The 26,682-nt window shown below is 37.4% G+C and overlaps 1 protein-coding gene across 1 annotated transcript in view; it reads left to right on the forward strand.

Annotated features, from left to right (window-relative positions):
• The window catches only part of PCSK2 (proprotein convertase subtilisin/kexin type 2), a 256,536-nt gene that overhangs the window by 16,667 nt on the left and 213,187 nt on the right, over positions 1 to 26,682 (forward strand). The window contains exon 2 of the mRNA XM_032859225.1: positions 20,111 to 20,215. Within this exon, the coding sequence (XP_032715116.1) occupies positions 20,111 to 20,215 (105 nt within the window). The remainder of the gene's footprint in view (positions 1 to 20,110; positions 20,216 to 26,682) is intronic.

A 26,682-nucleotide genomic window follows, 5' to 3' on the forward strand; every position in this document is an offset into this window, starting at 1 on the left:
TTATCAACATCACTCACCAGAATGGTAATTTTTTTTTTTTAACCAAGGATGAACCTACACTGACATATTGTAATAACCAAAAATTAGGGTAGGGTTCACTCTTTTTGTTATAAATTCTATGGATTTGGAAAAAAATATATAATGACATATATCATAGTATATCATTATACTAACATACAGACTATTTTGACTGCCCCTCAAATCATCTGTTCTCTACTGCTCATCTCTCCCCTCCTCTACCCTTGGAAAACACTGATCTTTTTATTGTCCGTACAGTTTTACTTTTTTAAGAACATAGGAGAATTGGAATCATACAGTATGTAGCATTTTCAGATCAATTTCTTTCACTAATAATATGCATTTAAGTTTCCTCCATGCCTTTTTATGGCTTGATAACACTTTTTTTTTTTTTTTTAGCACTGGATAATATTTCGTTATCTGTATGCACCACAGTTCATCCATTCACTTACTGAAGCACATCTTGGTTGCTTCAAGTATTAGCAATTATGAATAAAGCTTCTATAAACACCCATGTGCAGCTTTTTGTGGACACAGGAGTTTTCAGACTCCTTTGGGTGAATACCAAAGAGTACCATTACTCAAATGTACGGTAAGCATATGTTTAGTTTTGTAAGAAACTGCCAAATTGCCTTCCAAAGCGGCTATACAATTTTTGATTCCCACCAGCAGTGCAAGAGAGTTCCTGTTGCTCCATCATCTCACCAGCATGTGGTGGTATCAGTGTTCCAGATGTCAGCCATTCCAATAAATATGTAGTGATATCTCTTATATGATGTGGACTTTCTCTTCATGTGCTTATTTCCCACATGTATGTCTTCATTGGTGAGGTGTCTGTTAAGATCTGTGGCCAATTTTTTAACTGGGTTGTTCGTATTCTGAAATGTTGAGTTTTAAGAGTTCTTTGTTTATTTTGCATAATGGTCCTTTCTGTGTCTTGCAAATATTTTCTCCTAGTCTGTGGCTTATCTTCTAATTCTCTCAATATTATCTTTCACAGAGCAGAAGGTTTTAATTTTAATGAAGTCCAGCTTACCATTTCTTTCATAGGTTGTGTCTTTGGTGTGGTATCTAAAAAGTCCTCATATACCCAAGGTCATCTAGATTTTCTATCTTATTTTCTAAGAGTTTTATAATTTTATGTTTTACATTCAGGTATATGATCCATTTTGAGTTAATTTTTGTGAAGGATGTAAGGTCTGTGACTAGATTTTTTTTGCAAGTGAATGTCCAGTCATTCTAACATCAGTTGTTAAAGAAACTATCTTTATTCCATTGTATTACTTTGGCTCTTCTGTCAAAAATCAGTTGACTATACTTAGGCAGGCCTATTTCTGGTTATCAGTTAATGTGTTCTTTAATTTGTTCTTTCATAATTTGTGAAAGATCACTTAATTTGTTGATCAGTTAATCTGTTCTTTCACAAATTCCATACTGCCTCAATTAATGTAGCTTTATAGTAAATCTTGAAATCAGGTAGTGTTAGTCCTACAGCTTGATTCTTCTCTTCAATATTGTGTTGCCAATTTAGGTCTCTTGCCTCTACTTATAACCTTTGGAATCCATTTATCGATATCCACAAAACAACTTGCTAGGATTTCGATTGGGATTGAACTGAATCTATAGATCAAGTCAGGAAGAACTTACATCTTAACAATATTAAGTCTTGGCACCTGGGTGGCTCAGTGATCCCAGGGCCCTGGGATTGAGCCCCACAGTAGGCTCTCAGATCGGCAGGAAGCCTGCTTCTCCCTCTCCCACTCCCCCTGCTTGTGTAACCTTCTTTCTGTGTCTCTCTGTCAAATAAATAAATAAAATCTTTAAAGAAAGAATCAAGTCTTGCTATCCATGAACATGAAATATTTCTCCATTTATTTTCTTCTTTGGTGTCACTGATCAGAGTTTTATAATTTTCCTCAAACATATCCTGCACATGTTTTGTTAGATTTATATCTAAGTACTTCATTTTGTGGGGTGTTAATGTAAATGGTATTGCTTTATTTCAAAGTAACTCAATTTAAAAAAAATCTGAGGGGCACCTGGGTGGCTCAGTGGGTTAAAGCCTCTGCCTTCGGCTCAGGTCATGATCCCAGGGTCCTGGGATGGAGCCCCACATAGGGCTCTCTGCTCAGCAGCGAGCCTGCTTCCTCCTCTCTCTCTGTCTGCCTCTCTGCCTACTTGTGATCTCTCTCTGTGGCAAATAAATAAATAAAAATCCTAAAAAAAAAAAGAAAGAAAGAAAGAAAGAAAGAAAGAAAGAAAGAAAGAAAGAAAGAAAGAAAGAAAACATGAGACAAGGGAGCCTGGTTGGCTCAGTCAGTTAAGCCTCTGACTTTTGCTCAGGTCATGATCTCAGGGTCCTTCATGGCTCACTTTGGGCTCTGTGCTCTGCAGAGAGTCTGCTTTTCCCTCTCTCTCTTCTCCTCCCCAATTCATGTTCTCTCTCTCTTTTTCAAATAAATAAGTAAAATCCTAAAAAAAAAAACAAAACAAACAAAAAAAAACCTCTTCTCAACATTCCTATAAATTCTGAGGACAGAAGCTGGATCCCCTTTTCACTTCTGGATCCATTTTTCTTCTCCCAGTAAATCTTTTTAGTTAACAAATTGTGTCTTCATCCCACACATGCAATTTTTATTCTTCATTATGCTAACAGGTGTGAAATTCAGCCTCATCATCTTGGGCTGTCAATCAGACTATCCCTACACTTGCTCTGGATGGCAGCTGTGACTTCATAGTTGATATAGTAGTCTGTGTTTTTAAAAAAGCTTTCTATCTCATGATGGGAATAGATATTTCATCTCTGTATCAGGTTAAACAAATGACTTTTTGTTGTTTTAAGTAAGAAATAAAATCATGCTAGAAAATATTCCTTTCCCTTCCTTTGCCCTAAAGTTGACATTCCAACATGTCTACTTGTAAGCTTTAAAATTCTTGTTGAGATCAGCTTACCTTGCACACAATCCAGGGAACCAGTAATGGTCTCTGGGCAAGTATCAGTAACATGCAGGGTCCCTCCCCTGATTGGCCCAAAGAAAGACAAATCCTATGTAGGAAAGAAATTTGAGTGAGAGTAAATAATAGGAGAAAGAGCCTGGGCTTCAAAAGCAGCCAGACCTGGGTTCAAATGAACTTTACTGAACTTCTGTCTATTCACAGTTGAAACAGAAATAACACCCACCTTACAGGACCGCTTCAATCAGAAAATGAGGTAATTTTTTTGAAGAAACTGACATAGGTGGCAAGATGAATTTACAAATGGATCTTTACTTTGAACTGTTTTCTGCTAGTAGGGCAACATCTTGGTTTGTGGTTTGAGAATGACTCCCTGTGTGTGTCAGTTATCCTATCTAGCAGATCCAGAAATGTTGGCATTCGTGCCGTACCTTCTGGGGGAAGATGCCTATTGAATGTCCCAAAGCATCAGCTGGTCCATGCAACATCTTCAGGGTGGGCCTCCTGGCATGGTCTGATTATGGTACATTGATTTTATTGATGACCCAATTTTTGGCCTTCCTAGATTTGCCCTGGAATTTTTAAATCCTCTCTATTCTGACTGTGAGCTAGTCTCTGACTTGCTTTGGCCAAAAGAATATGGTAAAAGTGCTGGTGTGCCAGTTCTAAGCCTGGGACTCAAGAGCTTACATGTTCCCATTTAGTTTTTTTTTGTTTGTTTGTTTGTTTTTACTGTTGTATTTATTTTTGGAACCCTGCCTCATCCATGAGAACAAGTCTGGGCAAAGCTGTTGGAGGATGAGAGACGAGGTGGAGGAGAACTGAGATGCCCCACTAATAGCCAATCAGCACTCAGAAGCCAAGCCAACTCCATAAACTACAACTGACTACACATGCATGAAGTCGCCCAAGACCTGAACTCAATAAGTCTAAGCTGCTGACCCAGGAAATTGTTAGCTGAATAGATGGTTGCTGTTTGAAACTACCAAGATTTGTGGTTCTTTATAATACACATCATCATGGTGCTACATGACTGAACCCTGAGTGACTGAGAAGTTTCTTCCAATGCTAGAGAACTTTAATGAGGACCCATGGGGCTCTTCAGTCATCAGGGTGGCAGCCTTCCTCCACAGGTTTGCCTGCCTTTCCAATGCTCAGACACTGATCATGTTCTTTGAGGTTCTCTGTGGCAGCAGAGTTATCTAACAGTGATCCTAGGGAGCCATAAGATAAGGAAAAGTCAATCTGGCAATTCAAAGACTTGTACCCCTGGGGCTAATAATACATTATATGTAAATTTAAAAAATAATAACTTTGTGTATTTATGCAAATGTATTGCTAGTGGCATATATTTTATAATAATTAAATGTTTTTATTCTATCAAAAAAAAAAGATTAAGGAAGAGTCTTTTGCAGAAATAGAGGTTGTCTTTACCTGTTGTTCTCTAGACCCACTTTTTGTCCCTTTCTTTCCACAGTAAAACAGGAAGAAGTGAGGGGACTCAAATAGCTTAAAAGTGTGAACCTAAGTCTTCCAAAGAGGAGGAGCTTTGGTTGCGAGAAAGATGCAAGTCAGTAGGGGTGAGGGTTTACAACCTATGTATAAGAGATTGCTCAGGCTGAGGGGCATGATTGTAATACAGGACTTTGTCATCTCCTTTTCTGGCTTTTAACTCCTCTTCTCTTCCTTTCTGTCCCCAGAAACTTCCATTCCATCAGCAAATCTGAATTGAAGTATTTGGCTAGCTATGGTTTAGGGAGTTGGCCCTCCCAGAGATAGCTGCACTTTCATGAGACCATTCCCTTTCTCCCCGTCCTTATTGCAGACCGCAGAGATTGCATGTGATCCCAGGAAATCAAGAATGGTCTTAGGAAATGTCAGTGTAATGCAGAATCTAGATCTGTCTATATGCAGGGCCCAAAATGAAACTGATATATATATATATATATATATACACATACATACATACATACATATATATGTATGTATGTATGTATATATATATATATATATCACTTCTAATTTATTCATTCATCTGTTGATGGACATATAGGTTCTTTCCATAGTTTGGCTATTGTGGACATTGCTGCTATAAACATTCAGGTGCACTTGCCCCTCCGGATCACAACATTTGTATCTTTAGGGTAAATACCCAGTAGTGCAATTGCTGGGTTGTAGGGTAGTTCTATTTTCAACTTGGGAAACCTCCATACTGTTTTCCAGAGTGGCTGCACCAGCTTGGATTTCCACCAACAGTGTAGGAGGATTCCCCTTTCTCTGCATCTTTGCCAATGTCTGTCGTTTCCTGACTGGCTAATTTTAGCCATTCAGACTGGCGTGAGGTGGTATCTCACTGTAGTTTTGATTTGTATTTCCCTGATGCTGAGTGATGTTAAGCACTTTTTCGTATGTCTGTTGGCCATTTGGGTGTTTATTTTGCTGAAATGTCTGTTCATGTCTTCTGCCCATTTCTTGATTGGATTATTTGTTCTTCGGTTGTTGAGTTTGATGAGTTCCTTATAGATTTTGGATACTGGCCCTTATCTAATATGTCATTTGCAAATATCTTCTCCCATTCTGTCAGTTGTCTTTTGGTTTTGTGGACTGTTTCCTTGGCTGTGGAAAAGCTTTTGATCTTGATGAAATCCCAATAGTTCATTTTTACCCTTGCTTCCCTTGCTTTTGGCAATGTTTCTAGGAAGAAGTTGCTGTGGCTGAGGTTGAAGAGGTTGCTGCCTGTGTTCTCAAGGATTTTGATGGATTTCTGTCTCACATTGAGGTCTTTCATCCATGTTGAGTCTATTTTTGTGTATTGTGTAAGGAAGTGGTCCAGTTTCATTCTTCTGCATGTGGCTGTCCAGTTTTCCTAACACCATTTGTTGAAGAGCCTGTCTTTTTCCCATTGGACGTTGTTTCCTGCTTTGTCGAAGATTAGTTGACCATAGAGTTGAGGGACTATTTCTGGGGTCTCTATTCTGTTCCATTGATTTATGTGTCTGTTTTTGTGCCAGTACCATACTGTCTTGATGATCACAGCTTTGTAATAGAACTTGAAGTCTGTAATCTTGATGACACCAACTTTGGTTTTCTTTTTCAACATTCCTCTGGCTTTTTCGGGGTCTTTGCTGGTTCCATATCCATTTTAGGATTATTTGCTCCATTTCTTTGAAAAAAATTGATGGTATTTTGATAGGGATTGAATTAAATATGTAGATTGCTTTAGGTAGCATAGACATATTTGTTCTTCCAATCCATGAGCATGGAACATTTTTCCATTTCTTTGTGTCTTCCTCAATTTCTTTCATAATTACTTTATAGTTTTCTGAGTACATATTCTTTGCCTCTTTGGTTAGGTTTATTCCTAGGTATCTTATGGTTTTGGGTGCAACTGTAAATGGGATTGACTCCTTAATTTCTTTTTCTTCTGTCTTGCTGTTGGTATATAGAAATGCAACTGATTTCTGTGCATTGATTTTATATCCTGACATTTTACTGAATTCCTGTATGAGTTCTCACAGTTTGGGGGTGGAATCTTTTGGGTTTTCCATATAAAGTGTCATATCATCTGCAAAGAGTGGGAGTTTGACTTCATCATTGCTGATTCAGATGCCATTTATTTCTTTTTGTTGTCTGATTGCTGAGACTAGGACTTCTAGTACCATATTGTATAGCAGTGGTGATAGTGGACAGCCCTCCTGTGTTCCTGACCTTAGGGGAAAAGCTCTCAGTTTTTCCCCATTGAGAATGATATTCACTGTGGATTTTTCATAGATGGCTTTGATGATATTGAGGTATGTACCCTCTATCCCTACATTGTGAAGAGTTTTGATCAAGAAAGAATGCTGTACTTTGTCAAATGCTTTTTTAGCATCTATTGAGAGTATCATAAAGTTCTTGTTCTTTCTTTTATTAATGTAGTGTATCATATTGATTGATTTGCAGGTGTTGAACCAAACTTGAAGCCCAGGAATAAATCCCACTTGGTCGTGGAATCCTTTTAATGTACTGTTGGATCTTATTGGCTAGTATTTTGGTGAGAATTTTTGCATCCATATTCATCAAGGATATTGGTCTGTAATTCTCCTTTTTGGTGGGGTCTTTGTCTGGTTTTGGGATCAAGGAAATGCTGGCCTCATAAAAGGAGTTTGGAAGTTTTCCTTCCATTTCTATTTTTTGGAACAGTTTCAGGAGAATAGGTATTAATTCTTCTTTAAATGTTTGGTAGAATTCCCCTGGGAAGCCATCTGGCCCTGGGCTCTTGTTTGCTGGGAGATTTTCGATAACTGCTTCAATCTTCTTACTGGTTATGGGTCTGTTCAGGTTTTCTATTTCTTCCCGGTTCTGTTTTGGTAGTTTATATGTCTCTAGGAATGCATCCATTTCTCCCAGATTGCCAAATTTGCTGGTGTACAGTTGCTCATAATAATTCTTGTAATTGTTTGTATTTCTTTAGTGTTGATTGTGATCGCTCCTCTTTCACTCATGATTTTATTAATTTGGGTCCTTGCTCTTTTCTTTTTGATAAGTCTGGCCAGGAGTTTACCAATCTTATTAATTCTTTCAAAGAACCATTTCCTAGTTTCATTCATTTGTTCTACTGTTCTTTGGGTTTCTATTTCATTGATTTCTGCTCTAATCATTATTATTTCTCTTCTCCTGTTGGTTTTAGGATTTCTTTGCTGTTCTTTCTCCACCTGCTTTAGGTGTAGGGTTAGGTTGTGTACTTGAGTCCTTTCTTGTTTCTTGAGAAAGGCTTGTATCACTATATAATTTCCTCTCAGAACTGGCTTTGCTGTGTCCCAAAGATTTTTGAACAGTTGTGTTTTTCATTTTCGTTTGTTTCCATGATTTTTAAAAAATTCTTCTTTAATTTCCCAGTTAATCCATTCATTCTTTAGTAGGATGCTCTTTAGCCTCCATGCATTTGAGTTCTTTCCAACTTTCCTTTTGTGGTTGAGCTCCATTTTCAAAGCATTGTGGTCGGAAAATATGCAGGGAATGATCACAATTCTTTGATACTGGTTGAGACCTGATTTGTGACCCAGGATATGATCTGTTCTAGAGAATATTCCATGTGAGAGAAGAATGTGTATTCTGTTGCTTTGGGATGGAATGTTTTGAATATATCATTGATGTCCATCTCATCCAGTGTGTCATTTAAAGCCTTTATTTCCTTGTTGATCTTTTGCTTAGAATATCTGTCATTTCAGTGAGGGCGGTGTTAAAGTCCCCTCCTATTATTGTATTATTGTTGATGTGTTTCTTTGATTTTGTTATTAATTGGTTTATATAATTGGCTGCTCCCATGGTAGGAGCATAGATATTTAAATTGTTAGATCTTCTTGTTGGACAGACCCTTTAAGTATTGTTTAGTGTCCTTCCTCATCTCTTATTATAGTCTTTGGCTTAAAATCTAATTTATCTGATATAAGGATGGCCATCCCAGCTTTCTTTTGATGTCCATTAGCATGGTAAATTGTTTTCCACCCCCTCACTTTAAATTTGGAGGTGTCTTTGGGTCTAAAATGAGTTTCTTGCAGACAGCATATCAATGGGTCTTGATTTTTTATCCTTCTGATATTCTGTGTCTTTTGATTAGGGCATTTAGCCCATTTACATTAAGGGTAACTATTGAAAGATATGAATTTAGTGCCATTGTATTGCCTGTAAGGTGACTATTAATGTGTTACTATATATTGTCTCTGTTCCTTTCTGAACTGTTACTTTTAGCCTCTCTTTTTGCCTAGAGAACCCTTTTCAATATTTCTTGTAGGGCTGGTTTGGTGTTTGCAAATTCTTTTCATTTTTGTTTGCCCTGGAAGCTTTTTAATCTCTCCTTCTATTTTCAATGACAGCCTACTAGCAGGATATAGTAATCTTGTCTGCATCTTTATCTCGTTTAGTGTTTTGAATATATTATGCCAGTCTTTTTTGGCCTGCCAGGTCTCTGTGGATAAGTCTGCTGCCAATCTAATATTTCTACCATTGTGTGTTAGAGACCTCTTGTCCCGAGCTGCTTTGAGGATTTTCTCTTTGTCAGCGAGACTTGTAAGTTTTACTATTAGATGTCAGGATGTGGACCTATTTTTATTGATTTTAAGGGGTGTTCTTTGTGCCTTCTGGATTTTGAAGCTTGTTCCCTTCGCCAAATTAGGGAAATTCTCTGCTATAATTTGCTCTAATATACCTCCCCCACCCCTTTTTTCTTCTTCTGGGATCCCAATTATTCTAATATTGTTTCATCTAATATTGTCTCATCTTAAATGGTATCACTTATCTCTTGAATTATTCCCTTGTGGCCCAGTAGTTGTTTATCTCTCTTTTTTTCAGCTTCTTTATTTTCCATCAATTGGTCTATATCACTATTTCTCTCTTCTGCCTCATTTATCCTAGCAGTAAGAGCCTCCACTTTTGATTGCACCTCATTAATAGCTTTTTTTATTTCAACTTGGTTAGATTTTTAGTTCTTTTATTTCTCCAGAAAGGGATTCTCTAGTATCTTCCATACTCTTTTCAAGCCCAGTTAGCACCTTGATAATCATCATTCTAAACTCTAGTTCTAACATCTTAGTAATGTCTGTATTGATTAGGTCCCGAGCTATCAGTACTGCCTCTTGTTCTTTTTTCTGAGGTGAGATTTTCTGTCCTATCATTTTATCTAGTTAAGAATAGATGAATGAGAGAATAAAATACTAAAAGGGTAGCAATGGCCTCAGAAAAATATACACTAACCAAATCAGAAGAGGCACAAGACCAGGGGGAGAAGAAAAGAGGAAAAAAATATATATATTTGTGTATATATATATATATATATATATTCACGAGTCATATATATATGACTCGTGAATAGAACAGAGCCTCACACTTGATTTTGGGTGTATTTTGGTCTGTTAGAAGAAACTGCCTCCCAAAATTTTAAAGAAAGAAAAACATACACACACACACACACACACACATACACACACACAAAATAAGGGTAAACATGATGAAGGGATGGAATATGAATGTAAAGATGAAAATTTAAAAAGATTCTAAAAAAGGAATTGATAAGATAAGAAGTTTTGTTGAAAAAAGGAAAAAAAAAGAGTAAAGAATGTGATCAGGCTGGAGACTAGAACAAAACTATGCACTAGATTTAGGGTATATTTTGATCTGTTAGAGGTAACTGTATCCCAGAATTTTAAAGAAAGAAAAAGCTGTATGTACACAAAAAAATAAGGTTAAATACAATGAAGGGATAGAATATGACTATAATAATGAAAATTTTAAAAGATTTTTTAAAGGTATTGATAAGATAAAATAGTTAAAATAGGAAAGAGGAAAAATTTAAAAATAGAATAAGAAAAAAATAAAATTAAAAAATTTAACTTTGAAAGACTAAAGAACCATGGGAAAAAAGCCATGAATTCTATGCTGTCATCCCCTAGCTCTGGAGTTCAACAGTTCTCATTGATCAGTAAACTTGGTCTTGGCTGGATGTTCTTGCTGGTCTTCTGGGGGAAGGGCCTGTTGCAGTGATTTTCAAATGTGTTTCCCCAAGGCAGAAATGCATTACCCTTGCCAGGGGGCAGGCTAAGAAATCGGCTCACGTTTGCTTTTGGGAGCTTTTGTTCCCCGAACACTTTCTGTACAGACTTGGAGGACGGGAATGAAGGTGGCAGCCTCCCAGTCTGGCCCATAGTAGCTGAGAGCTCAGAGCCCCACTCCTCAGTGTGCTTTCAGAGAAAAGCAGTCAATCCCTCCCATCTCCCTGGTCTCTGGCCACACTCCGAGCTCACCTAGCCTGTGACTGAGCACACGGTCTCTCTCTGGCACATGGCTCCATTTGGAGGCTCCAATCCCAGCAGATTCCTGCCACACACTCCCATGCTGCTCTTCCTGGAGAAGGAAGGAGGGGGTCTCTCCGGATCTGCCCCTTGTGGGGTCTCTGCTTAAAGTGTAGTGGTATAACTGTGCCTTAGATCACAGTTTAAGATAATCCCAAGCTGAGAGCCCACTGCTCAGCTCCGTCTCTGCAACCAGCTTCCCTGCTCCAATACCTGGGAGCTCTGCCATTCTCAGACACCCCTGGTCTTTCTGTGACCCTGGTACCTGAGACCACACTGTCCCTGTGAGGGCTCCGCCCCTGCTTAGCTCTGGAGTGATGTTCCTCAGAGGAGCAGACTTCTAAAAGTTCTAATTTTGTGCTCTGCTGCTCCACCACTTGCTGGGAGCTGGCCCTTCCCCCTGCAGTCTATCTTCTTGTCACTTTGGATTCACTTCTCTGCATGTTCTACCTTCCCAAAAGTGGTCGCTTTTCTGTTCCTAGAATTGCTGCTCTTCTTCTCTTTGATCTCCTGTTGAGTTTGTAGGTGTTCCGAATAGTTAGATAAATATCTAGCTGAACTTCTGGGACCTGATGATATCAGGCCTCCTACTCCTCTGCCGTCTTGCTCCTTCCCCCAAACCAGAGAGTTTTAACTGTCTGGAGGGTCTGACCCATTTAAGAGTCTCTAAAAAGCTGTATGGTCTGTTAGGGACAAGCAAATGCATAGAAGCACAAAATCTGGGGTCGAGGCCATGCTTACAGCCCTTCTGGAGCATCCATGGATTCTGTAAATGGATCAAACTCTGGTCCAAATGAAAGCGGGCAGTGGGCTCTGGGAGAATTTCATATGCATTTTGTTTGCTTCAAAATTGGCTGCCAGCTCCCTGACATTCCCTCCTACTGAGGAATGGGAATGTGTGGGCTCAGGGAAAAGCTTTAGCTTGGAGCCATGGCTATCGGCTGGGAAAGGAAGCAAGAGGGAAGGAAGAAAGGCAATAGGAAGTGTTGCTGGGACCCATAAAATTTTGCAGCATAATGAGAATTTCTAAAAACTCTGCAAGTCTGAGCTAGCAACATTATTATACTGTCACCCAGCCTGAACCTTCAAGCTGACAATTTGCTGTAAATTCTTCTTTCGCTTGTTTTTCTCCTTCCTTCTGGAGCCAAGCATATTTTGTCTTAAGAAAAAAAGGTGATGGCATAAAAGAAGGGTGTGTGTGTGTTTGTGTCTAAGTGAAGAAAACATTTGAAAATATACTAAGTGCTGATGTATATGAGAGGTTTATTACTGGAACACTCAGGTGAGTGTTTGAGGACCTAAGACTATTTCTAATATGCCTTTTCTATTTATAAGATTAGCATTCTACTTGAAAAACTAGGGAACGCATGAGCATTATATCATCGAGGTCTGTGTAGGCAGTAACCTTATAGTACTGTATAGTTACACAGCATCTGTCTTTCTCTGCTTGTGGTGGCCTCCTGCTTGCACACTGATCTCCTCAGACAGCCCTTTTCAGATGCTCAGAGGACAGCAGATTTGGGCTCTACAACCTAAAGAGGCAAAATGACACCAAAAAATAACAAATGCCTGCAAACTAATTTTCTGTTAGGTCTGTGACCAGTCAATTTGCCTATTTATTGCCACTTTCCAATTTCAGCTCCATGAGACCAGTTAGCTCCATCTCTGTCCTAGCCAAGACATTGCTCCTAATCAGAGAATCCCAGTTCTTGGGTCCCAAAAACATAGCAGAGAGGAGGTCACTCACCAGCTTGGCTGTCCTTCAGTCACACTTTTCTTTATTAGGAATTCCAGCCTGCAAACTCTCAGATTCATAGCCATAGTTGCAAAGGTATCTGGGGCATAGACCAACACTGCAGTGGAAACAGCATGATGGGAAGTGTGCTGATTTCTAGTCGGGAGACCTGGGATTTCTACCAGGAGTTCCTTCTCAACTGGGAGAGCCCTGCCCCTTCCTGAGCCAGAACCTTTTCTCATTTTATAAAATGAAGTGGTTAGTCAGAGACAAGGTGCAAACCAATTGCCTCCAGGGAACATAACCATTGACCTCTGTATGTGACAATAGGATGTGATGGGACCTCTGGCTTGAATGTCCTCTTAAGAACATTCAAATTTAATTTTTTTAAATAGTTTTACATCTTTTAAACTTCAATTTGGAGATAACTTTAGACTTTTTTTCTTTTTTCTTTTTTTTTCAAAAATGGCACATGCACACCGAGGTTCATAGTGGCATGCTTCACAATGGCCAAAAGATGGAAGCAACCCAGGTATTCATCAACACACAATATACATTCAAGGTATATTTAGCCTTGAATAGTGAGTGAATTCTGACACATGCCACACATGGGTGAACCTTGAAGATACTGTGCTGAGTGAAATAAGCCAGTCACAAAAAGAAAGATACTGCCTGATTCCAGCCTTTCCCAAGTTATGGTTACATAACCATAGCACAAATATCAAAGCCAGGAAAATAACTGATATAATATTACTAATCAACCTATAGACTTGGTTCAAAATTTTCCCATTAATATCTTTTCTACTGATCTGGGATCCAATCGAGGATATGCAATCACAAAAGTGATGTTATCTTCTTCTTGCTGCATCATATCATGAAGCACAGGATTTTGGTACATTTCTTCTCCAGTGAGGCTGACTTGACCAGTTCTTTAAAACAGTATCTCTCAGGTTTCTCTATTATAAAGGTATTATTTTTCTTTATTTATCATCTTATTTCACCCACTAAGTTTAGTATCATTGCTGATGCTTGCCAGTCACAATTATTACCATGGTGTTTCCTAAAGGGTGGTATCCAATTTCTACCATTACTTCTATATTATTAATTTGAATTCCACTCTAAGGAAGAGTTTTCCTTTTGCCTCCACTAATTTCTGAAAATCAGTAAAACAAAGCCAGAATAATGTCCCTCCAATGCTCTTTGGTGCTTGATAACATCAAAGTACTTTCTAGTGTTAAAATTCTCTGATTCATCATGTCCCCCACAACAGGAAATAAAACTCCCAAGTTTACACCACCTGACAGTGATCAGAGGCACAAGTCTTTGGAAAGCAAAAGGTCAGCACACTTATATTTTCTTCCCATTTCCATCCTCTATCCACCCTCACTTTTAAAGTCAAATCCTGACATACCCTGAATGTATCAGTGGGGTTAAGCAGAAAAAAACATTCAAGAACCACTGAGCCTGGAAAATGCACATGAAATATTTAGTTTAATTTGCCCTGGAGAATGTGATTTTTAATGAACAGGAACTAAATCATAGAAGCTGAGTGTTTTAAAAGATTTTCATTCACACAGACTCCTAGACAAGTTTGCTGCACCTTTGAAATTCATCTGGTATCTGCTGCTCTGGCCCCAAGGCTCCCTCTCCACTGTGCCAAGAAGGTCATTTGAAGGACCCTTATGGAGCTCTTTCAGGCTGGTATCACCAATTAACAGGCAGAACCATTAGTGTAGAATTTCAAGTTTGCAAAGTCCTAAAAGCTGGGAAACAAAACTCTTTTTTAGCCAGCTATTTGTTTCTTGTTATCTGTTGCTGAGTAACAAACCAACCTAAAACTTAGTAGTATAAAACAACAGTGATTTTATTGTGTTCATGGAATTGGGACCAGAAATTCAGGCAGGGCACATGGGAATTCAGGTGGGAAGGCTTAATAGCTGAAGGATAATTAGCATGGCTGGAGTCCGGGATCATCCAAAGATTCCTCATTTATATATTTAAATATTATTTATTTATTTATTTGACAGACAGAGATCACAAGTAGGCAGAGAGGAAGGCAGTGAGAGAGGAAGGGAAGCAGGCTCACCACTGAATAGGGAGCCCAATGTGGGGCTCAACCCCAGGATTCTGGGATCATGCCCTCAGCCAAAGTAAGAGACTTTAACCCACTGAGTCACCCAAGTGCCCCCCATTTATATATTTAGCACCCAAAATGGTATGACTTCAAGACTTGGCCCAACAAAGTTTGTCAACCAAAGCACTCCACAAGTCTCCCAAAGTTGCTTGGGCTTCCTCATAGCATAGCAGCCTGGGAGTAGTTGAACTTCTTAAATGGCAGATCAGGGCTTTAGGAGAAAGTGTTCTGGTGAACAAGGCAGAAATCGCATGGCCTTTTATGACCTAACCTCAAAAGTCACATCATTTTCACCATACCCTTTTCATCAAACCAGTCACATTCCTCAGATTCAAGAGTTGGGATCATGTATTCCATCTTTTGATGGGAAGACTGTCAAAGAACTGGCACCTATGTTTTAAAAATAGCCACACTCTTCAAAATTGAAACATTAGGAAAATACATACTTTAATAAAAATGAAAATATTTGCTTTGTTTGAATAACTTCCCTTCCTCCAGAAATTTCATGCCACATTCCCCAGATATCCCTCTGACTGAAAGAATCTCTTCTTAGGGTTCCAATGGCCCCTTGCCCATAACTGTGTTGGAGCACACTATACTCTAAAAATACTTGCTAACACTTACTGAGTGCTCACTATGTTCCAGGCATTATTCTAAGAACTTTCCATGCATTATCACACTTAATCCTCAGATAACATGAGAAGGAGACACTCTTATTTTATAAGTGAATAAATAGAGAACCAAAAGGGTTAAATAACGTGCCAGAGGGCCATGTTAAGTAGACGAGCCAGAATTTAAACCAAGGCACCCCAAAACTCATGCTTTTAAATCATTCTATCACAGAGTATCATTTATATGCTACTGTGTTTATATAGGACTTCCCTGGTGGATTGAGAGCTATTTTCATGTCTTATTTACCCTTGGCTCTCCAGCACAAAACACAGCACCTAGTTTATGACAAGCAATAGCAAGAGGCATAAAAGACATGAACAGGGAATTCAAAGAGAAGGATTTAAAGTGTTTAATGGACATAGGAAAAGATGTTTAAGCTTTAAAAACAATTAGAGAAATCCAAATAAGATGGCATATTTTGTTTGTTAAATGTCCAATGTTGTTGAAAGTAATGGACAATGGATATTTTTATTCTTACTTTTTAGTTGTTCTTATACAACTTCATAGGAAACCTTTTGGGGGAATATTTAGGGGCACCTGGGTGGCTCAATCGATTAAGTGTCTTCCTTTGTCTCAGGTCATGATCTCAGGGTCCTGGGATCAAGCCTGGCATTAGGCTCCTGGCCCAGTAGGGAGTCCACTTCTCCCTCTGCTTCTCCCCCTGCTCATGCTCACATGCACGTGCGTGCTCTCTCTCTCTCTCAAATAAATTTTAAAAAGTCTTTTAAAAAAATGCTAATGTTCATAATCTCTACTTAAATGATTGAATTCCTGGGATGTATCCTTCAAGAAAATTCTCGTCTATGCATACAGTGACATTTACAAGGCTGTTCATCACAGGATTTTTTTTAAATAACACCTTTATTGAGACATAATTCACAAATCATAAAATTTGCCCTTTCAAAATGTACAATTCAGCAAATTTTAATATATACAAAAAGTTGTGAAATCTTACCATGATCTACTTTTTGATCATCCTAAAAAGGAACCTTGTACCATTATCAATCACTCTGTGTTGCTGTCTCCTCTTAGCCCCTGATGTAAACACTAATTTACTTTGTATTTCTGTGGGTTTATCTGTTCTGGACATTTCATATAAAGGAAGTTATACAATATGTGACTTTTTTTTTTTTAATCTGGTTTCTTTTCTTTAGCCTGTAGTTTTTAAGTTTCCTCTGTGTTGTAGCATATAACAATGTTTCATTTATTTTTGTTCTCAAATAACATCTACATACCACATTTTGTTCATCCTTTCATCATTTGGCTAACATTTAGGTTGTTTCTAGTTTTTACCTACTATTAATACTGCTACGAAGAAAATTTGTGTGCATATCTTTGTGTAGACATATGCTTTCATTTCTCTTGGATATGTACCTATGATTAGAATTGCTGGATCATTTCTTTAACATTTTAACATTTTGAGTAACTGCCGAAGTGTTTTCCAAAGTGGCTGTGCCATTTCATTTTATGGGTTGCTGTTTTTTTTCATTTTCTTGATGGTTTTTCTGGTTGTGAAAGCACAAACATTCTTAATTTTAATAAAGTCTGATTTTTGGAGGGTTTTTTGTCCTTTGTACTTTTGGTGTCACATCTAAGAAGTCATTGCCTAACCTAAAGTCATGAATATTTACTTCTAGGTTTTATTCTTAGATTGGTAGAGCACCACCTCTTATATTTAGGGCTATAAATAATTTTGAGTTAAAATTTTTATGTAGTGTAATGATAGGGATCCAAATTCATTCTTTTTGTGAAGATATTCAGTTTCCAAGGATGACTTGTTGAAAAGACGACTTTTTCCCATTGAATTTGCATTGCGCCAAGGTTAAAATCAATTAACCAGAAGTTACTATAAATTATTTCTGGACACTCAATTTTATACCATTGAACTCTCTGACTCTCCTTATGCCAATACTTGACTGTTTTGATTACTATAGCTTTTTATTAAGTTTTGAAATGGGAAAGTGTGCGTCTTCCAACTTTGTTTTTTTCAGAGATCACTTTGGTTATTTGGGGTCCTGTGCATTTCCATATGAATTTTAGGATCAGCAAATATGGAGAGTATTACCATCTTAAAAATCCATGAACATGGGATGTCTTTCCATTTATTTATATCTTCTTTAATTTCTTTCAGTTATGTTTTGTACTTTTCAGTGTACAAGTCTTGTACTTCTTTTGCTAAATTTATTCCTGAATATTTTACTTACTCCATGTTATTGTAAATGAAATTGTTTTCTTAATTCTATTCTTGGATTGGTCATTGCTAGCATATAGAAATATATTTGATGTTTGTATCTTAATTTTATATATTACAACCACATGGAGCTCATTTGTTAATTTGAATAGTTTCTTTGTGGATTTCTCAAGAATTTTTATATACAAGATTATGTCTTCTGCAAATAAAGATAATTTTTTCTTTCTTTTCAATATGGATGCCTTTATTTCTATTTCTTGCCTTATTGTCCTGGCTGGAACTACCAGTACACTGTTGAATATAAGCAGCAAGAGCAGACAAGTTTGTCTTGCTCTGATCTTAAGGGGAAAGTATTCAGTCTTTCAATGTTAAATATGATGTCGTTTGTTTTCATAGATACATTTATCAGATTGAGGAAATTCCCTTTCATTCTGTTTTTTGAATGTTCTAACATAAACGGTATTGGATTTATCTAATAATCACTTCAATAACACTTTTTAAAAAATACTTAATTTTAAAATATATAGTTTTTTTAAAAACTATTTATTGAGATGATCATGTGGTTTTTGTCCATTATTCTATTGATATTGTTATTATATTAAATGATTTTCAGCTGTTAAAACAACTCTGCATTCCTAAGATAAATCCCACTTGGTCATGGTATATAATCCTTTGCATATGTTGCTGGATTCCCTTTGCTAGTGTTTTCATGAGGATTAATGGACTGATATTTATGAAGGATAATGACCTGCAGTTTTCTTTTCTAGTAATACCTTTGTCTGTGATACCTTTCTCATATGAGGGTAATATTGGCCTTGATGAATGAGTAGGGAAGTGTTCCTTAAACTTCCATTTTTTGTAAGAGTTTCTGAAGGATTGATATAAGTTCTGTAAACATTTCCCTCTAAGTACTGCTTTAACTGTACCCCAAAAGTTTTTAAATTCTGTGTTTTTGTTTTATGCATCTTAAACTATTTTGGAATAGTCAATGTGGTTTCTTCTTTGACCCATTGATTATTTAGGAGTAGGTTGTTATCCAAATTTCCAAATTTTTCATCTCTTATTGATTTGTAATGTAATTAGAAATTGTGATCAGATAACATATTTTGTGTTATTTTACTCCTTTTAAATTTGTTTAAGATTGATTTTTGGCCTAACATATGATCTATCTCAGAGAAATTTCCATGTGTACTTGAGAAGATTATGACTTCTGCTATAGTTGAGTAGAATATTCCATAAATGTCTCTTAGGTTTAGCTGGTTTTGTTCAAGGTTTCAATTTACTTTTTGGTCTGCATATTTTTTCTACCTATTATTGAAAATGGGCTGTTGAAGTCTCCAACTGTTACTGATGCATTGTCTATTTTTCCCCTCAATTTGTCAGGTTTTGTTTTGTGAATTTGGGGACTTTGTTTTTACATGCATATATATTTATAATTATCTGTATTTTGATGTATTAACTCTTTTATCACCATAAAATGTTATTCCTTGTCCACAGTTACAGTTTTTGTTAAAATCAATTATATCTACTATTTGTATAGCCAGTCCTCCTCTCTTTTGTTTACTGTTTATACAGTAACATACAGATGTTTTCACATCTCTTGACTTTAATCAATTTATGTATTTGAATCTAAAGTGTGTCTCTTGTAGGTGCATATAGTTGAATAATGGGGTTGGAGTTTTTTTCATTCATTCTGTAAATCTCTGCCTTTTGATTGGAATATTCAATTCATTTACATTTAATGTACTACTTAAAAGATATTTACACTTGTCATTTTACTATGTGCTTTCTATATATCTTATAAACTTTTTTCTTTTTTTTGTAATAGCCTTTTTGAATTAAATATTTTTAGTGTACCATTTTAGTTACCTAGTTGCTTAGTTTACTATACATTTTGTAGTTATTTTCTTGGTGGATTACCTGGAAATTATAATAAATAATTTAAACAGATTAATACCAACTTAATTTCAAAAGTATGCAAAATCTTAGCTCCAATATAGCTATGATTCTTTTCCCATCTTTTGTGCTATTATTGTTGTACTGATATGTCTTTATACATTATAAGACCCCAAACATAGTTTTACCATAGTATATAGATTTATATGGTGGCACTGTGCCCAATATGATGAACGACATCAAGGAGTCACAGAGAAAGTCTAAGATAAAAGACAGATAGTCCAGCTGTGAAGACAGGAGTAGGTCACAACACAGTTCTGGAGCAACCAGACATGGAGTGGAAACACTAGTTCAAGAGAAGAGAGTGGAGAACTTGGTGTGGGTGAACATAAAGGGAAGGCTCCATGGAGAAAGAAATTTTTTTAAATGGGTGGAAATTAAATAGAGGAAAGACTGGAGGATATTTGAGGAGGAGAAGTGAATGGGCAGCATATAAGAAAAAGTAGACAAGATGAAATTACAGTGATAGGGAAATAGATGTCCAAGTCTAATAGGAACTTGCCAGGTTTCTCACATCCATCCTATCCCAGGGAGTCCTTGCATGTAAGCTCAGCTTTAGTTTCCCTATCCTGGGGCCACCCCGAGAAGCTAATTATGTCTTATGTCTGATTGACTCTCCACAGCTTCCCTTCACTGAAGGCCTGTACCACTTTTATCACAATGGCCTTGCAAAGGCCAAGAGAAGACGCAGCCTACATCACAAGCAGCAGCTGGAGAGAGACCCCAGGGTGAGTTTCTCTGGATACCTGCCTTTCATTTCTGCCACAACTGAGCCCACTGGCAGGATGTATACAGGGGTGGGCTGGGAATTTTGAAGTAAAGACACTCAGTGTATGTGATAAGCAAAATGGATCCTTAGCAGAGTGACACTGGAGACTCTCCACTCCTCTACCTTGTGCATAATAAGTAAGTCTTTTATAGGCTATGGGGCAGGGGAGGAATAAACAGAGATACCATCCCTTTACTCACTGTCTTCTACATTATTGTGTTTACACTTCTGGTTGCCTCAGAACTTGTTTTGGCAAATGATGGATGGGGAGAAGCCAAACTGTTTAATTATTCATTTTATGGAAGGTTTCTACTGGTGAGTCCTATGCTCTGAGGAGGTTGCTGTGCCCCATTTTGGGCATGGAGAAAGGACTGGGCCAACAAGTGATTAGCTCACCATAGGCAGCAGGCTTCTCAATATCCATGTGTGTTTGCATCCACAAGACCACCTCAGCTTCTCTCCTATATTTTCTCACACTCATCTAATTTATCTTCATGCCTCAGTGGTGCTCATAACCCCCATTTTTAACTTACAATCCTTACTTTGCTCTTAGAATCCAGATCTCATTTCATACTCACCCTGGAAGCTTAAATTCTCTTTTCCTCAATCGAACTTACTACTTTGCCCACAAAGCAGCTCCTTTTCTATAATAGGAATTTGGTCATCCCCGAATCCTCCTTCATCAAATCTCTTCTGCCATTCCCCCTATACTTACAGATTCATTCAACTGAGTAAAATAATTTCTATTATGCAGTTCACTAAAAGGGAAATTAATAATCCAGGCAAATTGCTCTCTGTACATTGACAGCTGCATAATTCTTCTCCAGAACTCTTGGGGGAAAGTGGGTATAAAATGGGTCAGACATTTGAGTTAGGGATTTACACATGAGACTCTTTTTGAATTGATGAAATCTGGAAACTCATTCTTGTGGGCTTTTCATGTGAACATTTGACTGGTTTTAATTTGGGCTTTAATTAGGAATACAGATGAAACAGACTCTCCAGCAGACCACCAACTGACAGGCCACAGGCAATTTTCCTTTAACTCCTCAACCCAGGGGATCCCCCACTCCCTGGAGTGGAAATTCTGCTCTGAGAAGCCACTTTATCTACTTTCACAGTAAGATCCAAGCTGCTTGCTGTCAGCCCATGATAGGCATTCTTAAAGGTTCTGCTGAAGAAGCTGGCACCATTATCTAAGGAAAAAGCTCTCTTTTCTATGTCATAACAGCCTTCACCCTGGCTATATCAATTCAAGGCTTGGGGAATCCCTTGGGAAGCCTATGGACAGAAATCCTCTGTGTCTCACCTATGGAGATGCCCGTAGACAAAGACCACTCTGGGGTACTGGGGCACTGGTTCTCCCTGCATTTCATTCCTGTGCTATGATCTTACTCTTTATTGCCAATTATTTTCCTTTTATTTATATATTTGCTTTAAAGTACCATTGGATTCTCCTCTTTCATGATTAAAGATGTTGCTTCAAGATTATCCGGAGAGAGAAACATAAAAGAAACTGGGGCAGAAGGAAAGAGAGGCTTGGGAAAGAGACCTGAGGAACAGGGAAACTAAGAACCGATTGTTTGGGTCAGAAAGACTCCCTGAGCCCATTAGACTAAGATATTCTTATTCTTGCACTTACTTGAAATGTTTATTCTTGAAGGTTAGAATGATGTTTCCAAAAAAGAAGAAAATAAGATAGGTTAGGTAATAAAAAAGGTCATGCACTAGTGATTCTAATAATTTGTCTTTCTCCTCAAAATATTGTCTGTTTTAACTAAAAGGGGCATCCAGTCCCCCTTCACTGCCCCCTAGAAGGGTTCTAGTGGCCATCTGCCTCTACATGGTGATGGCAATCATCTGTCCTAACAATAATCTGTATAAGTCAGTGGGGACACTAAAGATCATACATTTCTTGGACCTTTTCTCTGTCCTCTCATAAAGGATAAGTGTCAAGGCTGTGGTCCATAATAAAGTCATTCTGGGAAAAGAAATAAAGTATGAATCTCATAATTCTTTGGAAAAAAAAAACACTGCTAGTGATGACTGCCTCATTTTAAAACATTAGATTAACCCCTATCCTGCATAATGTTCTTTTAATTATCTAATTTTGGCATCAGGTGATAGCAAAATATGGAGGTGACTATTCTTTTTTTTATTCCAGTATAATTAACATAGAGTGTAATGTTATTTTTCAGGTGTACAGTATAGTTATTTAAAAATTCTATACATTACTCAGTGCTCATCACATTAGGTGTACTCTTAACTCCCACCACCTGTTTCAGCCCACCCCACCCACCTCCTCTCTGATAACATGTTCTTTATATTTGAGTCTGGTTTTTTTTCTCTCTTTTTTCTTTGTTCATGTTTTGTTTCTTAAATTCCACATATGAGTGAAATCATACAGTATTTGTCTTTCTTTGATTGGCTTATTTCACTTAACATTATACTCTAGATCCATCCATGTTGTTACAAATGGCAGGATTTCCTTCTTTTTATGGCTAGGTAGTATTCCATTGAATATATATAACACATCTTGTATATCCATTCATCTATCAATGGACACTTGGGCTGCTTCCATAATGTGATTATTATAAATAATGCTACAATAAACATAGGGATGCATACATCTTTTCAAATTAGTGCTTTTATATTCTTTGGGTAAATACTCAGTAATGGAATTGCTAGATCATATGGTAACTCTATTTTTAATTTTTTGAGGAACCTCCATACTGTTTTCCAAAGTGGCTCCACCAGTTTGCATTCCCACCAACAGTGCACGAGGGTCCTTTTTTCTCCACAACCTCATGGGGAGGAATATTCTTAAACAAAAAGCATTGACTATGACTGGTGTAAGAGTAGCAATATAAGGTTTCTGCCCTGTGGGTCTACTGATCTTAATTGAAAGGGCAAATATGTTGAGAGTTAGGATACCTCAGTCTTTGAGTTCCCAAGCACATTCACACAAGCTGCAAAAAGAAAATTAAATGGGAGTATCAGAGGGCAGCCTAGGTAGCCCAGTTGTTTTTGCAACCAACCTTTGATTTTGGCCCAGGTCCTGATCTCAGGGTTGTGGTACTGAGCCCCACATGGGGCTCCATGGGGCCATAGATCTTGCTTTGGATTCTCTTTCTCCCTCTGCCCCTCTCCCACCCCTTTCTCTCTTTCATTCCCTATAATAATAATAATAATAATATAGGAAGGAAACAGAAAGGACAAGGTAGCCAGAAAGGGTTATTGACACAGGCTTTTATCTCTTTGGTAGATGTTGCAAATTACATTTTGTGAACCAACATCTTAAGAGTGAGTTGTTTTGTCATTCTCTGAAACATGTCGTCTTCTAAACCTACCAACTTCATCACGCTTGCAGCTCCTGCTTCTTTCTCTGTCCTGTTTCCACATCACTCCCTGGCCTTTCTCACTCACTGTCCTGCAGCTTGGGAAGGAGGATGCAAATCCCAAGGAACCAGGCATGTAAGAATAGGAGGGTTTGAGCAGCTAGACTGTCAGAGCTGAATCCACTCAGTAGCTTTTTAGTCATAGAAACTGCCAAGGTTTGCTATCAACCCAAGAAATAAGGAAAAAGGTAGAGGGTGGAACTTGACTTTGGTTTTGCTCTAGCTTCAGAACAGAAATTTCAAGGAAGGTTGGTCCTTATTCAGCAAGTAATTTTTATGTATAAAGAAAACAAAAGAAAAAGATCATAACTGCTTTTTGTCCAGGCCAATAAAGTGCTGCTTCAATATGTTCATATTTATTCACTGATAGGCAGGACGATAACTAAGAAAATAGATTCTCATGCAGATCATTTCAAAGGTGTTCTCTTGCCTTCCCTTTTCTTTCTGCTAAATGAATTAGCAGAGTGACATTGTGTGTCAAACTACTCTCAAATAACATAATTTATTAAAGAATAATAAAAAATTAGAATGCTGACTGGCATTGTTTAGATGCTAAAAAGCAAAAATTGTGTCTTGTTTTTTTCTGGATGTCTTTGTATAGTGCAGGTCTGAATCCACAGTAGATGCTCCATAAATAACTGTCAAATGAATGGATAATTAATAATTTTTCCTCAGGGTTTTAATCCATGAAATAGTATCATTCTTCTCATCTTATATTTTTATACCTGTTCTATAATGTGTACCCTTTAGAAACAGGACAGCCTTCTTTTTAGCTCTTCCTTTAGAAATATTCTTAATTGTGCTTAAAGGAATCTAGTTGCCATTTTATTACTTCCAAGCCCTGTCACTGAGAACCCTGTGAAGAACCAGTTTTCAATTTCAAAAGTCCTGTACCCTGTGTTTCTGATCACAGTCATGGTCCTGGTACAACAAGCCAAGTGAGGACAATGTGTTTGGAAAGTTTGGGTAGCTAAAATAATGTGAAGAGGTAATAAGTAAATCCAAAGCTAGGATGAAATAATAAAGCTAAAAATGACTTCTCAGCGTGAGGGTTAGAGCAAAATATCCCCTGCCCAGAACATCTGTGGGATTTGTAATACAACAAATTGTGATTCAACAAATCTTTAAGCCAAACCTGATTTCAGTCCACAGTCTACATACCAAACTCCCACAGTCCCACAAGTACCTGAAAAGCTGCAGAGAATAGATCTATTTAAGATAATATTGGTTTCACAGTTACGTTGAACCATGCTTGCATCGACATAGCACTGAAATGAGATACACTAAAAAACATGAAGACTCCCATCATTCAATGAGCAATACACACTAGTTGCACAGAAGCCAAATAATTTAACAACAAATAACCTGAACGTTAATTGTTGAGAGAAGTTATATTGGATTTGAGAATTATAAACACTCCTTTTTCAAAGCAATTTTATTAGACCACATAATTATCCCTTAAATCATTTTTTAAAAATTTTTATTAACATATAAAATAACATACAGGTCTGTGAATCATCAGGCTTACACATTTCACAGCACTCACTATAGCACATACACTCCCAATGTCCATAGCCCAACCACCCTATCCCTACCCTCACCCCCCAGAAACCCTCAGTTTGTTTTGTGAGATTAAGAGTCTCATGGTTTGTCTCCTTCCCAATCCCATCTTCATTTCTCCCCTCCCTACCCCCCACATCTCCCCACCCTGCCTCTCAAATTCCTCATATCAGAGAGATTATATGATAATTGTCTTTCTCTGACTTATTTCACTTAGCATAATTCCCTCTAGTTTCATCCACGTCTAGGAAAATGGCAAGATTTCATTTCTTTGGATGGCTGCATAGTATTCCATTATATATATAAATATAAATATAAATATAAATATATATGTAATATATACACATACATATATATATACCACTTCTTCTTTATCCATTCATCTGTTGATGGACATATAGGTTCTTTCCATAGTTTAGCAATTGTGGACATTGCTGATATAAACATTCGGGTGCATGTGCCCCTTCAGATCACATCTGCATTTTTAGGGTAAATACCCAGTGGTGCAATTGCTGGGTCATAGGGTAGCTCTATTTTCGACTTTTTGACGAACCTCCATGCTGTTTTCCAGAGTGGCTGCACCAGGTTGCATTCCCACCAACAGTGTAGGAGGATTCCCCTTTCTCCGCCTCCTCACCAACATCTGTAATTTCCTGACTTGTTAATTTTAGCCATTCTGACTGGTGTGGGGTGGTATCTCATTGTGGTTTTGATTTGTATTTCCCTAATACTGAGTGATGTTGAGCACTTTTTCATATGTCTTTTGGCCATTTAGATGTCTTCTTTGCCGAAATGTCTGTTCATGTTTTCTGCCTTGAAATCATTTTTCAATCATCTTCCAATCTTGCAAGTCAGAAGCTCCTATCAGTTTGCTGGAAACTTTCCTCAGTTCTCCATCTCAAAGAATGGATGATGTCTCCCTTGCATTCTTTATATGGAAGCTGAATCTTTCTAGCTTCTTCTTCGACCAAACATATTCACGTGTCTAATAATATAAATGACAGACACATGATCCAGTAGTGATCTACTTTTGTTCTTACGGGTCTTTTAGGAGTATATATGTGGAATTTTTAGGGTGCTTCAGATCCCCAACAAATGTTAGTTTCCCTGGATAGTTCTACAGCACTTTCATAGAACCATACCACCAGAACAAATAATTTTTCCCATTCTTTAAAATTAACTGGGCAAGAGTGGTGTGATTTGTTGGTAAAAATCTGAATAATGAGTGAACCAGACTTTCTTTGTTCATAGGATTTAGTAATACAATAATTTATATTATTTTTAAAGATGGATTTATTATCATGCTTGAAACTCAGGTGGTATAGCTTGCAATTGCTCTGGGTCCTTTTCTGACATGATATGATAATGTTTTTAGATCTAACTCAGATGGAATAATTTAGCTGTGATTGGTGAACACCTTATAGAGCTATACATAGACTCAGATCAGAAAGATTAGATCCATTAGAAA

The sequence above is a fragment of the Lontra canadensis genome, unplaced genomic scaffold (assembly GCF_010015895.1).
Source record: "Lontra canadensis isolate GAN:19392208 unplaced genomic scaffold, GSC_riverotter_1.0 scaffold16, whole genome shotgun sequence".
NCBI lineage: Eukaryota > Metazoa > Chordata > Mammalia > Carnivora > Mustelidae > Lontra > Lontra canadensis.